The 16,165-nt window shown below is 34.8% G+C and overlaps 1 protein-coding gene across 1 annotated transcript in view; it reads left to right on the forward strand.

Annotated features, from left to right (window-relative positions):
* Positions 1-15,912, forward strand: part of LOC144371256 (uncharacterized) — a 63,778-nt gene extending 47,866 nt beyond the window's left edge. Inside the window, exon 4 of the mRNA XM_078033664.1 lies at positions 15,562-15,912. Coding sequence (XP_077889790.1) covers positions 15,562-15,912 — 351 coding nt within the window. The remainder of the gene's footprint in view (positions 1-15,561) is intronic.
* The last annotated feature ends 253 nt before the right edge of the window (positions 15,913-16,165 follow it).

Below are 16,165 nucleotides of genomic sequence, written 5' to 3' on the forward strand. Positions count from 1 at the left end.
ACACACATAGAGCTCAATTTTTCGTATCTCTGTACAGAAAGTATATTCATGCTAATTTATGCCATTATATATGTACTCATTTCTTTCTGAAATACAACTCTTAATACCCATATATATGACAGTTTTTCATATCTCTGGTTCTATATAAGGTATGTTGGCACCAATTTGGGTCTTCATACATGTACTTTGGATAATGGTGTCATCACATTCCACAATCACTGTTAATCCCCTGCCTCTTCCCCTCCCCTCCAATCCCTCTGCCCTATGTAGAATTCATCTATTCCTCCTATGCTCCTCCTCCCTACCCCAGTATAGTCCGCCTTCTTATATCAGAGAAACCATTCAACATTTATTTTTTGGGTTTGCCTCACTTCACTTCTCCAATACCATGCATTTACTTGCAAATGCCATGAATTTATTATTGCTGAGTAAAATTGCATTGTGTATATATGCCCCATATTTTTATCCATTCATCCACTGAAGGGCATCTGGGTTGGCTCCACAGTTTGCTATTCTTCATTGTGGTGCTATAAACATTGACATGGCTATGACCCTATAGTATGCTGTTTTCAAGTCCTTTGAGAATAGTGCAGGAAGAGGAATAGCTGGGTGAAATGGTGTTTTCATTCCCAGATTTCGAAGGAATCTCTATACAGTTTTCCATGTTGTTTGCACCAATTTGTAGTCCCATCAGCAGTGTATGAGTGTGCGTTTTCCCCCACATTCTTGCCAACACTTGTTGTTTGTCTTTATGATACCTGCCATTCTGACTGGAGTGAGATGATATCTTAGAGTGTTTTGATTTGCATTTCTCTACTTGCAAGAGATGATGAACATTTTTTTAAATATTTGTTGATTGATTCTACATCCTTTCTGAGAAGTGTCTGTTCCGGTCCTTGGCCAATTTGTTGATTGGATTATTGGGTTTTTGGTGCTTAGCATTTTGAGTTCTTTATATACTAGATATTAGTTCTCTATCTGGTGTGTGAGGGGTAAAAATCCACTCCTAGGATGTAGGCTCTCTGTTCACCTCAGATTTTTTTCTGAGAAGAAACTTTTAATTTGAATCCATTCCATTTGTTGATTCTTGGTTTTAATTCTTGTGCTATAGGCATTTTATTAAGGAATTTAGGGTGGCCTAGCCCCATGTGATGAAGATTATGGCCTACTTTTTCATCTATTAGATGCAGAGTCTGTGGTTTAAATTGTAGGTCCTTGATCCCCTTTGAGTTGTGTTTTGTGCATTGTGAGAGATATTGTTTTAATTTCATTTTTTTGAAAATGGATTTCCAGTTTTTGCAGTACCGTTTGTTGAAGAGGCTATCTTTTCTCCAATGCATGTTCTTGGCACCTATGTCTAATATAAGATAATTGTTATTTTGTGAGTTAGTCTATGTGTCCTCTGTTCTGTACAATTGGTCTACTGGCCTGTTTTAGTGCCAATACCATGCTGTTTTTGTTACTATTGCTCTGTAGTATAAGGTCTGGTATAGCGATACCACCTGCTTTGCTCTTGCTGCTTATAATTGCTTTAGCTATTCTGGGCTTCTTATTTTTCCAGATGAATTTCATGATTGCTTTTTCTATTTCTATGAGAAATGTCATTGGGATTTCGTTCATAATTGCATTCAATCATTATAGTGCTTTTGGTTGTATGGTTGTTTTGATAGTATTTATTCTGCCTATGCAAGGGTAAGGTAGATCTTTCCATCTTCTAAGGTCTTCTTTGATTTCTTTCTTTAGGGTTCTGTAGGTTTCCCTGTATAGATCTTTTACCTCTTTCATTAAGTTGATTCCCAAGTATCTTATGTTTTCTTTTCTTGAAGTTACTGTAAATGGGGTAGGTTTTCTTATTTCCTTCTTGAGGCGTTGTCACTGAAATACAGAAATGCCTTTTTTAATGTGTGTTAATTTTATATCCTGCTGCTTTGCTGAATTCATTTTTAGTTCTAGAAGTTTTCTGGTGGTGCTTTTGGGGTCTTCTAGGTATCGAATCATATTTTCAGCAAATAGTGCTAATTTAAGTTCTTTTTCTGTAGTTATTTCTTTAATTTCTTTCATCTGTCTAATTGCTCTGGCCAGAGTTTCAAGAAATATGTTGAATAGAAGTGGTGAGAGAGAGCACCCCTGTCTTGTTCCAGTTTTTAGAGGGAATGCCTTTAGTTTTTCTTTCTTTAGAATGATATTGGCCTTAGGCTTAATGTAGAGAGCCAGTATGATGTTGAGGTATGTTCCTGTTATCTCAAGTTTTTCTAATTTTTTGAACATGAAAGGGTGCTGTATTTTTCGAAAGGTTTTTATGTGTCTCTTGAGGTGATCATATGATTCTTATTTTTAAGTCTATTGATGTGATGAATTAACTTTATTGATTTCTATATGTTGAACCAACCTTATATTCCTGGACAAACCCCACTAGATCTTGGTGCACGACCTTTTAAAAATGTTTTTGTCTTTTGTTTATTGTGGAAGGTTTTAATTTCATCTTCCATCCTGAAGCTTAATTTCGCCGGATACACGATTCTTGGTTGGATCCCATTTTTGTTTAGTGTTTGAAATATGTTATTCCAGGATCTTCTAGCTTTCAGAGTCTGTGTTGAGAGATCAGCTGTTATCCTGATTGGTTTACCCCTAAATGTAATCTGCTTCCTTTCTTTTTTAACTTTTAAAATTCTCTCCTTATTCTGTATGTTGGACATCTTCATTGTAATGTGTCTAGGTGTGGATCTCTTATGATTTTGCACATTCGGCATCCTGTAGGCTTCTAGGATTTGGGATTCTGTCTCATTCTTCAAGTCTGGGAAGTTTTCTCGTATTATTTTACTGAATAGATTGTTTATTCCTTTGGTTTGGAGCTCTGTGCCTTCCTGTATCCCAATGACTCTTAAATTTGGTCTTTTGATATTATCCCATAATTCTTGGATGTTCTGCTCATGGTTTCTTAGCAGACTTGTTAAGCTGTCTATGTTCTTTTCAAGTTGAAATACTTTGTCTTCATTGTCTGATGTTCTATCTTCTAAGTGATCTACTCTGCTGTTAGTATTCTCAATTGAGTTTTTAATTTGGTTTATTGCTTCCTGCATTTCTAGGATTTCTATTTGTTTGTTTTTTATTACCTCTATCTCCCTGTGAAATTGATCTTTTACTTCCTGGATTTGTTTATGTAGTTCCTTGTCAATGTGATCTTTCATTGTCTGATTTTGCTGTCTCATATCTTCCTTGAGACTCCATATCATCTGAAGCATGTATATCCTGAACTCTTTATCTGACATTCCATCTGTGGCTGGCTATTACCTCGTCTAAAGTTGAATTGACCTGCATTGCTTGTGGTCCTTTCTTACCTTGTCTTTTCATACTGCTCGCATTTTTTTCTGCCTGGTGAAACTGTTGTGTTTTTGAAATTTACCCCTTATTTATTTATATTGCTCTTGTATAGTTGGGAAGTCTCCCTTGCAGGGTGGGTAGTGGCTGTGCTCCTCCTCTAATTAGGGTGGTCTGTCTACCACGCTGTTCGGTCGCAGATCTGCCCCCCCTGCGGGCGCGGGTGGTGGCTCTGCTCTGCCCACACTCCAATTGTGGTGATGTAACTACCACGCCCTCGGGTCGTTGGTCCTGATCCGGATGTGGGCGGTGGCTCTGCTCGGTCCCCACTCCAATTGGTGTGAATTCGCAGCTAGAAAACCTAGAAAACCATCTCTTCAAAAAATCCTTGGCAAAACTTTACAGGAAGTGGAAATGGAAAATAACATTGAAAACCAACAGTCGGAGGTAGGACAGTAAAGGGGGGAAAGTAATCAAAGAGGAAAACAAATCAGGTTTAGTAACATTAATATACAAATATGGCTGGAAGAACAAACCATATCTCAATAATAACCCTAAATGTTAATGGCTTAAACTCACCAATTAAGAGACACAGGCTAGTTGAATGGATCACAAAACAAGACCCAACAATATGCTGCCTACAGGAGATGCATCTGATAGGTAAAGATATACATAGACTGAAGGTGAAAGGTTGGGAAAAATCATACCACTCATATGGACTGCGGAAACAAGCAGGAGTGTCCATACTCATATCTAATAAAATAGATTTCAAGCCAAAGTTAATCAAAAGGGATAAAGAAGGACACTTCATACTGCTCAAGGGAACCATACACCAACAAGACATAACAATCATAAATATATATGCCCCAAATAATGGTGCAGCTGTGTTCGTCAAGCAAGCTCTTCTCAAGTTCAAGAGTCTAATAGACCACCATACAATAATCATGGGAGACTTCAACACACCTCTCTCACCACTGGACAGATCTTCCAAACAAAAGTTAAATAAGGAAACTATAGAACTCAATAACACAATTAACAACCTAGACTTAATTGACATATATACACTATACCACCCAACATCAAGTAGTTACACTTTTTTCTCAGCAGCACATGGAACCTTCTCAAAAATAGACCATATATTATGTCACAGGGCAACTCTTAGACAATATAAAGGAGTAGAGATAATACCATGCATCTTATCTGATCATAATGGAATGAAACTGAAAATCAATGATAAAAGAAGGAAGGAAAAATGATGCATCACTTGGAGAATGAACAAAAGGTTCCTGAATGATCAATGGGTTTTAGAAGACATCAAGGAAGAAATTAAAAACTTCTTAGAGTTTAATGAAAACACAGACACAACATATCGGAATCTATGGGACACATTGAAAGCAGTTCTAAGAGGAAAATTCATTGCTTGGAGTTCATTCCTTAAAAAAAGAAAAAACGAACAAATAAATTATCTCATTTCATCTCAAAATCCTAGAAAAAGAAGAGCAAAACAACAGCAAAAGAAGTAGAAGGCAAGAAATAATTAAAATCAGAGCTGAAATTAATGAAATCGAAACAAAAGGAACAATTGAAAAAATTGACAAAATTAATATTTGGTTCTTTGAAAAAATAAATAAAATCGACAGACCCTTAGCCATGCTAACGAAGAGAAGAGAGAACCCAAATTACTAGCATACGGTGTGAAAAAGGCAATATCACAACGGACACTTCAGAAATACAGAAGATAATCAGAAATTATTTTGAATCCTTATACTCCAATAAAATAGAAGATAGTGAAGGCATATATAAATTTCTTAAGTCTTATGATCTGCCCAGATTGAGTCAGGAGGATATAGACAACTTAAACAGACCAATAACAATAGAGGAAATAGAAGAAACCATCAAAAGATTACCATCTAAGTAAAGCCCAGGACCAGATGAGTATACAGCAGAGTTTTACAAAACCTTTAAAGAGGAACTAATACCAATACTTTTCAAGCTATTTCAGGAAATAGAAAAAGAGGGAGAACTTCAAAATATATTCTATGAGGCCAACGTCACCGTGATGCCTAAACCGGACAAAGACACTTCAAAGAAAGAAAACTACAGACCAATATCTCTAATGAACCTAGATGCAAAAATCTTCAATAAAATTCTGGCAAATCGGATTCAAAAACATATCAAAAAAATTATACACCATGATCAAGTAGGATTCATCCCTGTGATGCAAGGCTGGTTCAATATACAGAAATCAATAAATGTTATTCACCACATCAATAGACTTAAAATAAGAACCATATGATCATCTCGATGCAGAAAAAGCATTCCACAAAGTACAGCATCCCTTTATGTTCAAAACTCTAGAAAAATTAGGGATAACAGGATCATACCTCAACATTGTAAAAGCAATCTATGATAAGCCACAGGCCAGCATCATTCTGAATGGAGAAAAATTGAAGGCATTCTCTCTAAGATCTGGTACAAGACAGGGATGCCCTCTCTCACCACTTCTGTTCAACATAGTCCTCAAAACACTGGCCAGAGCAATTAGATGAAAGAAATTAAAGGCATGAAAATAGGAAAAGAAGAACTTAAATTATCACTATTTGCAGTTGACCTAGCAGACCAAAAAGGGTCTACAAAGAAACTATTAGAGCTAATAAATGAATTCAGCAAAGTGGCAGGATATAAGATCAACACGCATAAATCAAATGCATTCCTGTATATCAGCGACAAATCCTCTGAAACGGAAATGAGGACAACTACTCCATTCACAATATCCCCCCCAAAAATAAAATATTTGGGAATCAACCTAACAAAAGAGGTGAAAGATTTATACAATGAAAACTACAGAACCCTAAAGAGAGATATAGAAGAAGACCTTAGAAGATGGAAAAATATACCCTGTTCATGGATAGGCAGAACTAACATCATCAAAATGGCGATATTACCAAAAATTCTCTATAAGTAAAATGCAATGCCAATCAAAATCCCAACATCATTTCTTGTAGAAATAGATAAAACAATCATGAAATTCATATGGAATAATAAAAGACCCAGAATAGCAAAAACAATGCTAAGCAGGAAGTGTGAATCAGGCGGTATAGCGATACCAGACTTCAAACTATACTACAGAGCAATAGTAACAAAAACAGCATGGTACTGGTACCAAAACAGGCAGGTGGCCCAATGGTACAGAATAGAGGATACAGTAACCAATCCACAAAACTACAACTATCTTATATTGGATAAAGGGGCTATAAGCATGCAATGGAGGAAGGATAGCATCTTCAACAAATGGTGCTGGGAAAACTGGAAATCCATTTGCATCGAAATGAATCTGAATCCCTTTCTCTCGCCATGCACAAAAGTTAACTCAAAATGGATCAAGGTGCTTGATATTAAATCAGAGACATGGCATCTGATAGAAGAAAAAGTTGGCTATGATCTACATACTGTGGGATCGGGCTCCAAATTCCTCAATAGGACACCCATAGCGCAAGAGTTAACAACTAGAATCAACAAATGGGACTTACTCAAACTAAAGTTTTTTCTCAGCAAAAGAATCAATAAGAGAGATAAACAGGGAGCCTACATCCTGGGAACAAATCTTTACTCCTCACACTTCAGATAGAGCCCTAATATCCAGAGTATATAAAGAACTCAAAAAATTAGACAATAAGATAACAAATAACCCAATAAACAAATGGGCCAAGGACCTGAACAGACACTTCTCAGAGGAGGACATACAATCAATCAATAAGTACATGAAAAAATGCTCACCATCGCTAGCAGTCAGAGAAATGCAAATCAAAACCACCCTAAGATACCATCTCACTCCAGTAAGATTGGCAGCCATCATGAAGTCCAACAACAACAAGTGCTGGAGAGGATGTGGGGAAAAGGGTACACTTGTTCATTGTTGGTGGGACTGCAAATTGGTGCAGCCAACTTGGAAAGCAGTATGGAGATTTCTTGGAAAGCTGGGAATGGAACCACCATTTGACCCAGCTATTCCCCTTCTCGGTCTATTCCCTAAGGACCTAATAAGAGCATGCTATAGGGACACTGCTACATCAATGTTCATAGCAGCACAATTCACGATAGCAAGATTGTGGAACCAACCTAGATGCCCTTCAATAGATGAATGGATAAAAAAATGTGGCATTTATACACAATGGAGTATTACTCTGCATTAAAAAAATGACAAAATCATAGAAATGGATGGCATTAGAGCTGATTATGCTAAATGAAGCTAGCCAATCTAAAAAACAAATGCCAAATGACTCCTTTGATATAAGGGGAGTAACCAAGGACAGGGTAGAGACGAAGAACTTGAGAAGAAGATTAACATTAAACAGGGATGAGAGGTGGGAGGGAAAGGGAGTGAGAAGGGAAATCGCATGGAAATGGAAGATGATCCTTAGGGTTATAAAAAATTACATATAAGAGGAAAGGAGGGGTAAGACAAGATAATACAAGTGGAAGAAATGACTTACAGTAGAAGGGGTAGAGAGAGAAAAGGGGAGGGGAGGGGAGGGGAGGGGGGGATAGTAGAGACTAGGATAGACAGCAGAATACATCAGACACTAGAAAGGCAATATGTAAATCAATGGAAGGGTAACTGATGTGATACAGCAATCTGTATACGAGGTAAAATTGGGAGTTCATAACCCACTTGAATCAAACTGTGAAATATGATATATTAAGAACTATGTAATGTTTTGAACCACCAACAATAAAAAAATGTTTTTGTATTTAATTTGGCAGAATTTTATTCAGAATTTTTGCATCTATGTTCATTCGAGATATTGGCCTGAAGTTTTCTTTCTTTCATTTGTCCCTGCCTGGTTTGGGGATCACGGTGATATTGGCCTCATTGAATGAGTTTCGAAGTGCTGCTTCTTTCTGTATTTTCTGAAATAAATTGAAGAATATTGGTATTTTGAATTTCTTCTTTAAAGGTCTTGTTTAACTCGGCAGTGTATCCATCTGGGCCTGGGCTTTTCTTGGTTGATAAGCTTCTGATGGCATCTTGTATTTCATCATTTAATATTGGTCTGTTTAAATTGTGTATGTCTTCCTGATTCAATCTGGGCATATCATATGACTTAAGAAATTTGTTGATGCCTTCAGTGTCTTCTGTTTTATTGGGGTATACATTTTCCAGATAATTTCTAAATATCCTGTCTATTTTGTAGTGTCTGTTGGGATATTGCCTTTTTCATCATGTAAGCTGGTAATTTGAATTTTCTCTCTCTTTGTCTTCATTAGCATAGGGTCTGTCAGAGAACCAACTTTTTGTCAAGGTTTAATTGTTTCTTTTAATTCAATTTAAGTTCTAATTTCAAGTATTTCTTGCCTTCTACTGCGTTTGCTGTTGATTTGTTCTTCTAGGGCTTTGAAATGAAGTATGAGATCAATTATTGACTTTTTATTCTTTTAAAGAATGAACTCCATGCAATGAAGTTTCCTACTAGTACTGCTTTCATAGTGTCCAAGAGATTTTGATATGTTGTGTCTGTGTTCTTGTTTACCCCTTAGAATTTTTTAATCTCTTTCTTGAAGTCTTCTGTAACCCATTGTTTATTCTATTGTACCAAATTGATTCATTCGTTGAACTGCTTATAGAACTTGAAATATTTCAAGTTTGTCTTTTCATGAGGTGGAAGTGTCACTTTACCTGTCTCCAAACATTAATATTTTATGAATAATTTGCACATTGGGAATTTTTCATGGATGATACTTGAAACTAATTGTATTGGGGATCTCAATATATCTGATGGATAGAAAGCAGAGAGAATAGGAACAAGACTGTTTTCCAAAGCTATTTAACCAGTGTTTTTTCTCCCTTGTACACAATCACCTTATGAGAATATATTTGAGAAGTCTGATTTGCATCTGGAATGTCTGCCAAATTTCACATTCACTGATGACACAAAAGTTAGGAGTTGGGCTTTTATTCAGTGCTTGGGTTATGGTATAGATCCTTCACATCACTCTGATATGGTATATATATACTGTATTTGGACTCATGTATTTTCCTCTGAATTAGATAATGGAAAGTATCTTATTACATAATTAAAGTCACTCTCCTACATGACAGTCAGTTCTACAAACTCTTAATTCAAATTAAAAACTGAATAGTGGTTTGGTCCATGTTCTATTGATCTAACAATTTTTATTTCAGGAGCCATTGACATTCGGGGATGTCGCTATTGATTTCTCTAAGGAGGAATGGGAATGCCTGGATCCTGCCCAGCAGAATTTATATAGAGAAGTGATGTTGGAGAACTACAGCAACCTAGTCTTTGTGGGTGAGCATAACTTTCCTTCAAAATTCCTAATTATCATTACTTAATTTTCTTCCCTTGAAGTATATCTTTTGGGAACTTCTTCACAAGAATGTGTTGCAGATTTATGCTTTCAATAAAAAAGATGGGGTAGTTCTTGGTGCTGACAAGAAAATGTTAATGATGTTTATTTTCACCATTAATGTTTTCTTTTGGTGGCAAGATATATATCTTTCACTTGAAATATTGTTGACTTAGAGGAATGCAGTGATGTCAAATCCTGTGGCTCGCATATAGCAGAGGACATAGTTGAGGTAGGGGAGGAAGCCTACAATAAATGTTCATTGAGACATTATCCAGCAGAAAATATTTTTGAGAAGCTTTTAATACTTTCTCTTGTTATCAGAAAAACTTGTCCTGTGTTTTGTGCTTTAAAATTATGTAGTATCCTGCTTTTCCTCCATACATTCAAATTAACAACAAAACACTCCCCTTGCCTTGTGAGTGTCAATATTATCTGACAGCTCTTCCATAATTTTAAAAATATTTTTAGTTGTTAATGAATTTCCTATTTATCCATATATGGTGCTGAGAATTGAACCCAGGGTCTCACACATGCTAGGCAAGCTCTCTAACACGACTCTACACCTCCAGCCCTTCTTCCATTATTTGCAGGAAAGTTTTGCACATTTCTGGAGACCTCTAGGTTCACCCATTGTAATACATTACTATCATAAGTCAGTTTCTCTAATCTTAATTATACATTTTTTCACTAAAATTTCCTTATCAGCGTTTTTTCTGATGTGTGTAATGGATTTTCTGTGAAATTATCTGCCATGGAATGAATGTCAAGTTGGACAAAGACTGCTGTTTGGAGAGATGGTGTAAGTTTTATTTGAGTTAGAGGATTTGTAAAATAATACATTGGTAGATATTTACAAATTGCTTGTTTTTTTTTCTTTTTTTAATTGTATACTGTAGGTTCCCTGTTAAGGACTGGGTTTCCTCATATCAGTTAATTGCTTTACAAACTAAGATATGTATGATTCATGTTTGTATTGCCAATAATATTATATGTGCTTTTGCTTGTATAAATATTAAGCCTCTTTTGTCCATGACTTTTGTATTTTATCTTGATTGGCTTTTCATTCTGCTCATGTACGTAGAAATTGAAGTTTTCTATGCATAAGTGTAATGGGGATTGATGGCAGTGATACTCTCATGCTGAACTACACCCCAAGCTCCTTTTCACTCATATTTGGAGAGAGGTTCTCACTAAGTTATTGAGGATGTCTTGAATTTGCAATTCACTTGCCTCAGACTTCCTAGTAGCTGAGATTACATGCATGCTCATCATTTGTATATGGATGAGCTTGTTCTTATTTATAGGATAAAGACCACATTATTTGAAATGTAGCTTTGAGAAATGTTGCAATTCTCTTTATCTTTTAATTTTCATTGTAACAAAAACCGGAAAATAGAACATACTGTCTCCAAAATTTTAAATATACATTTCAGTAAAATTAATTTAAATTTTTATTAATAGATCTCTACAAAGTTTACATCTCAAAAAAAAATAAAGAATGCCTAGAAAGCAAGGGCTCATTTCTGTCATCTCATCACAAAACTATTCTCTTTTGTTCAGAAAGCTGCTTCTTTAGTTGACAGATGTTTTCACGTTCTAGAATTCTGCAGTATTCTCTCTGTGACATATCAGTTAACCTAGTATGCATACATTTTGTAAAATATATAATTAGAATAAATTCTTTGACTTCAAAGTTCTATAGTTTCTATATTCCAATATGGCTCATCATTCTTCTCAAGGGATATTTGGTTTGTGTCCCCCATGATGGCTCTGTTGAATAACAATATAACAACACTGGTGTGCGATGTTTTTAATTTGCTATTGATGTGAGGGCTTATTGCCATACTCACTAACAACACCATCTACCTGACTCCATGTTTGCATTTACAATTGAATGCTGTAAATTTTAGTATAATTTTAGCAGGGAAATAATCTTATTTGTATTTTGGGAGATATTCATACAATTTAAAGGATATATTTCTCTGCAAAAAAATTGTTTAACAATGGGAGGTTGATGAATACTACATGGAGCCTCTAGTTAAATTTAAGTAGTATAAACATCTTTAAATTTAATCTTTCAATTTTGAACAACAGCATGCCCAAGAGTGTTCAATCAACTGACACATATTTAGGGATTTTTGAAAATCCCTACCACTTTTGATTCCAAATATTTATTCCATGTTGGTTACAAAATAACTATCACTTAAATATTTATTAACCTTTGTTTTAATATATAAAATTGATCTAACCAGCATAATATCCCACTTGTGATTATGAACACAGATTCTATAATTCTATAGTACTTTCAAAATATTTTCAAAGTCTTATGCTTTGCAATTACCACTTTGCTTCTCTGTATTTCTTTTTTCAGTAAGTGGGGATTGATGTCTCTTAGTATGACAGTGATTCTTTGTTTTCATTCAACCCTCTCAGTGTTGTTTTTTGTGTGTTTTGGAAGTATGAAGTACGTAGCGAATGTATTTATTCCTAATTCAGAAGCTAAGGGAAAGGGTATTTTCACTCTTTTGCCTTTTTTAAAGTTTTTTTTTTAATTTAAAATGCTTTCTATGTCCTATAACTGTCTTAAACTATGTTTTGTGTACTATAATTTAGACAGTCCTGGTTTTGTTCGATCACTTTTGTATGTGTCATTATTATATCCTTTTGTTTTCAGTGTGTGTGTGTGCTTAGATTTAGAGTATCCTGTAGACAACCAACAGTTGCAATATTTAGAGTTAATTGAGATATCCAAGTTTTGTTTAGATCAGAATTTTGTAATCTTGCATTTGCCAACAAAAAGTCTAAAACTGAAGAGTCTCCTATTCATACTTTGTATGAGTATCAACTTGACTTCACTTTATTAAAAAATTGAATATATTTATGTGTCCTTTTAAAATTATATTATTGTTACAGGTATATATGCCTATAAACAGTATTGTTGTTATGCTTTTTTTCTTTCAAATTCTATTGCAAAATTACATGTTTTATGACCCATCATTACAATAAAATAGAATTGTTTTTGCCAAGAAATGTTTAAAATTTCATATAACTTATGATGCTGTGCACTTACATTTTATTATGAAAGATTACATTTAGTACTTTTTGGAGAACAGATCCAGTGTTGATGAATAGTGTGTGTATTTTTATATGTTTAAAGTCTTCATTTTCCTTCTCTTTTGAAAGGTAGTAGCTGTGAATATAATGTCTTGGTTGATAATTTTATTCTTTCATCCCTTAAATATAGATAGACTCGAATTTCTTCCTGTGTTGTGAAGATTGGATTTCACAATGATATAGTTACACATTTCTAGGTGACCCATCTTTTTCTCTTGGATGCTCTCAGTATTCTGAGTTTTAAAACATGGATTAAAACCTACTTTAAGTCTTTACAACATGGAGAAAACTGAGCTGTTTGGATGTTCATTTTTTCTATTTTTCGAGATGTGTTTATTAGTACTGGAAAGAGAACTAAAGGGTAATTTAGCACTTTGCATTTTTTACTTTGTCTGGCCTTCAAATTTTGATGCTCTAGCTCAACCTCCTATGTTGCTATGTACAACCACTCCTGACTCTTTCCGACATTTTCTACAGAAAGTCTTTCAACATACATTTTCTGCTTATTACTATTAACAATTTTTGACTAATTTTATTCTGTTTTTTGTGTGTTGGTTTAGTTCAGTAAACTTCTTTTAAATAATAATTGACTATTCCCTTTGAGTGATTCATAACTTTGCTTACAGTTGATTTAGCCATGTTTTTTTCTGTTGGTAAGCAGGAACCCCTTTTTGAACAGTCCCCAAATATTCATATGTTTCATATTTTTATCTTTAATGAAACAGAAGAAAGTTGGTAGATTTTGAAAATATATTCTGAAGGAGGAAAATCTTTGTGTAACACAATGTATTTTTCTCTACTATATTACTCTCCATAGTAATGTACTCATCTTGGATACTGTGAACACAAAGATGATTAGGACAATCTTCAAAGTAATTTTCTGTGTGTATTTTTATTTGATTTATATATTTCTACAGTACTGATGGACTTGTATTTAATAATCCACTCCCCTGCTGATGTTATTATTTGCTGTAATTTCTTAGGTTTCCAAAATATACTCAGCCCAGTACAGTAAATAAACATGTTTGTTATTTTTATTTATTTCAGCCATGACTTCTCATCATCCTCGACAAATTTTACCAGAGCAGGGAATAAATGAGAGAGATGGAAGATATGGAAAGTGTGACTTTGACTATCTACAACCAAGAAAGCAATGGGAAAATATAGGTGAGAGTAAAGTTCAAATATTTGAAAATCAATCAATAGTCACTATTTATGATAAAAATTTTTTGGTTAAAAGACACCAGAGACAATTAATATCTGAAACAAAAATTCAATGTATTCAAATTATTTTGAGGAGTTTTATATGTCTTTAAGAATAAATCCACAGCCATTTTTGAACTGAAAGGCAATGTGGAAAATTTGAAATCTAGTCCATGCATCAGTTTTTAACTTGGCCAATTATAAAAGTAGCACTGAGCTAAAATTGAAGTCAAACATTTGTACAGATAAGATATTTCTAAAAGTGATCCTTTGGGAGTTTATTTTATAAAATGTCCATTTTTCTGAAACAAAAGATTAATTTCTCCTTGTGCCCAAATGGACAATATTAAGAATTGTAAAAAAGTTTCTACTTCCCAATATTGCTCAATGACAATTCTAATACAGATTTCTGGAAAGTGCACTATATAGATAATGCTCTAAGTAACACAAAAAGCCATGTCTCTACCCTGAGTAATGACCAGTATATTTATATTGGTGATAAAATTTATGAATGTAGAGAAATCCTAGTCCTTGTCTGAAGGAAATTTACCAAGATGAAAAATGTAGGAAAGTCTTGCTTCAGTGATCAAAAACTATTATTCATGAAAATATTCATAGCCAAGTCAAAACCTGCAAGTGTAAGATATGTGAAAGGGCTCTTAACCACAGTGCAGAGCTTGCTTAATACAAGAAAATTTATAGAGAAAGAGAGCCCTATAAGTATAGAAGATATTGAGAGAGCAAATTCTTTGCTATATTTTTTAAACACAGCAGATAGTATGACAGTGATAAATTCTACAAATTTAAAGAATGTGAAAAAACTTTTAGTGAAAAGTTACAACTTGTTAAGTATCAGAGGATTTAGACTGAAGGAGAGACCTGAAAATGTAAAAAGTGTGGGAAAGCCTTAAAAAGTTTTTCAACCCTTACTCAACACCAAAAAATTTATTCTGCAGAGAAGACCTACCAATGTGAAGAATGCAATGCACTCAAGAACTTTACTCAACATCACAGTGTTCATACAGGAGATATGCCATGCAAATGCAAAGAATGTGACAAAACTACTAATAAAAGCTGCAATCTTATTTGTCACCAGTGGACACACCCTGGAGAGATGCCCCACATGTGTAAACAATTTGGCAAAGGTTTCAGTCAAAAACCAAGCCTTAAAAATTACCAGAGAATTCATACGGGAGAGAAGGCCTACAAATGTACAGTGTGTGGCAAGAGTTTCAGTAAAAATCATCAGTTACTCAGCACCAGCGAACCCACACTGGAGAGAAGCCCTACAAATGTAAAGTGTGTGGCATGAGTTTTAATAGAAACTCAAATCTTGATCGCCACAACAGGATTCATACTGGAGAGAAGCCCTACAAATGTAAAGCGTGTGGCAAGAGTTTTAGTGAAAAATCATCACTTACTCAGCACCAGCGAATCCACACAGGAGAGAAGCCCTACAGATGTAAAGAGTGTGGCAAAGCTTTTAGTAGAATCTCACAGCGTAATTGTCAGAAAAGGAGTCATACTGGAGAGAAGCCCTACAAATGTAAAGAGTGTGGCAAGAGTTTTAGTGAAAAATCATCACTTACTCACCACCAGCGAATTCACACTGGAGAGAAGCCCTACAGCTGTGAAGAATGTGGCAAAGCTTTTAATGGCATCTCACAGCGTAATTGGCACAAAAGTATTCATACTGGAGAGAAGCCCTACAAATGTACAGTGTGTGGCAAAAGTTTCAGTCAAAAATCATCATTTACTTATCACCTGCGAATCCACAGTGGAGAGAAGCCCTACAAATGTAGAGAATGTGGCAAAGCTTTTAATCAACAATCATCACTTACTCGACACCAGAGAACCCATACTAGAGAGAGGTCCTGTAAATGTGAAGAATGGCAAAGCTTTTAATATTGAAGATCACATCTTACTAAACATTATAGATTTTATACTGGAGAGAAGTTTTACATTGAAAACATTGCATCAATGTCTTTAAGGATGAATCAACCCTATTTCACAGTAATTCAACACTATTTCACACCAGAGATATGATAGCACAGAAATCATATAAATATAAAATAGGTGACAGAGTCTCCAATAATTGTTCACATCCTACTCAGCACCTCAGAATTCATACTAGAGAGAGGATGTACGGAAAAATTTT

Source organism: Ictidomys tridecemlineatus, chromosome 16 (genome assembly GCF_052094955.1).
Source record: "Ictidomys tridecemlineatus isolate mIctTri1 chromosome 16, mIctTri1.hap1, whole genome shotgun sequence".
Classification (NCBI taxonomy): domain Eukaryota; kingdom Metazoa; phylum Chordata; class Mammalia; order Rodentia; family Sciuridae; genus Ictidomys; species Ictidomys tridecemlineatus.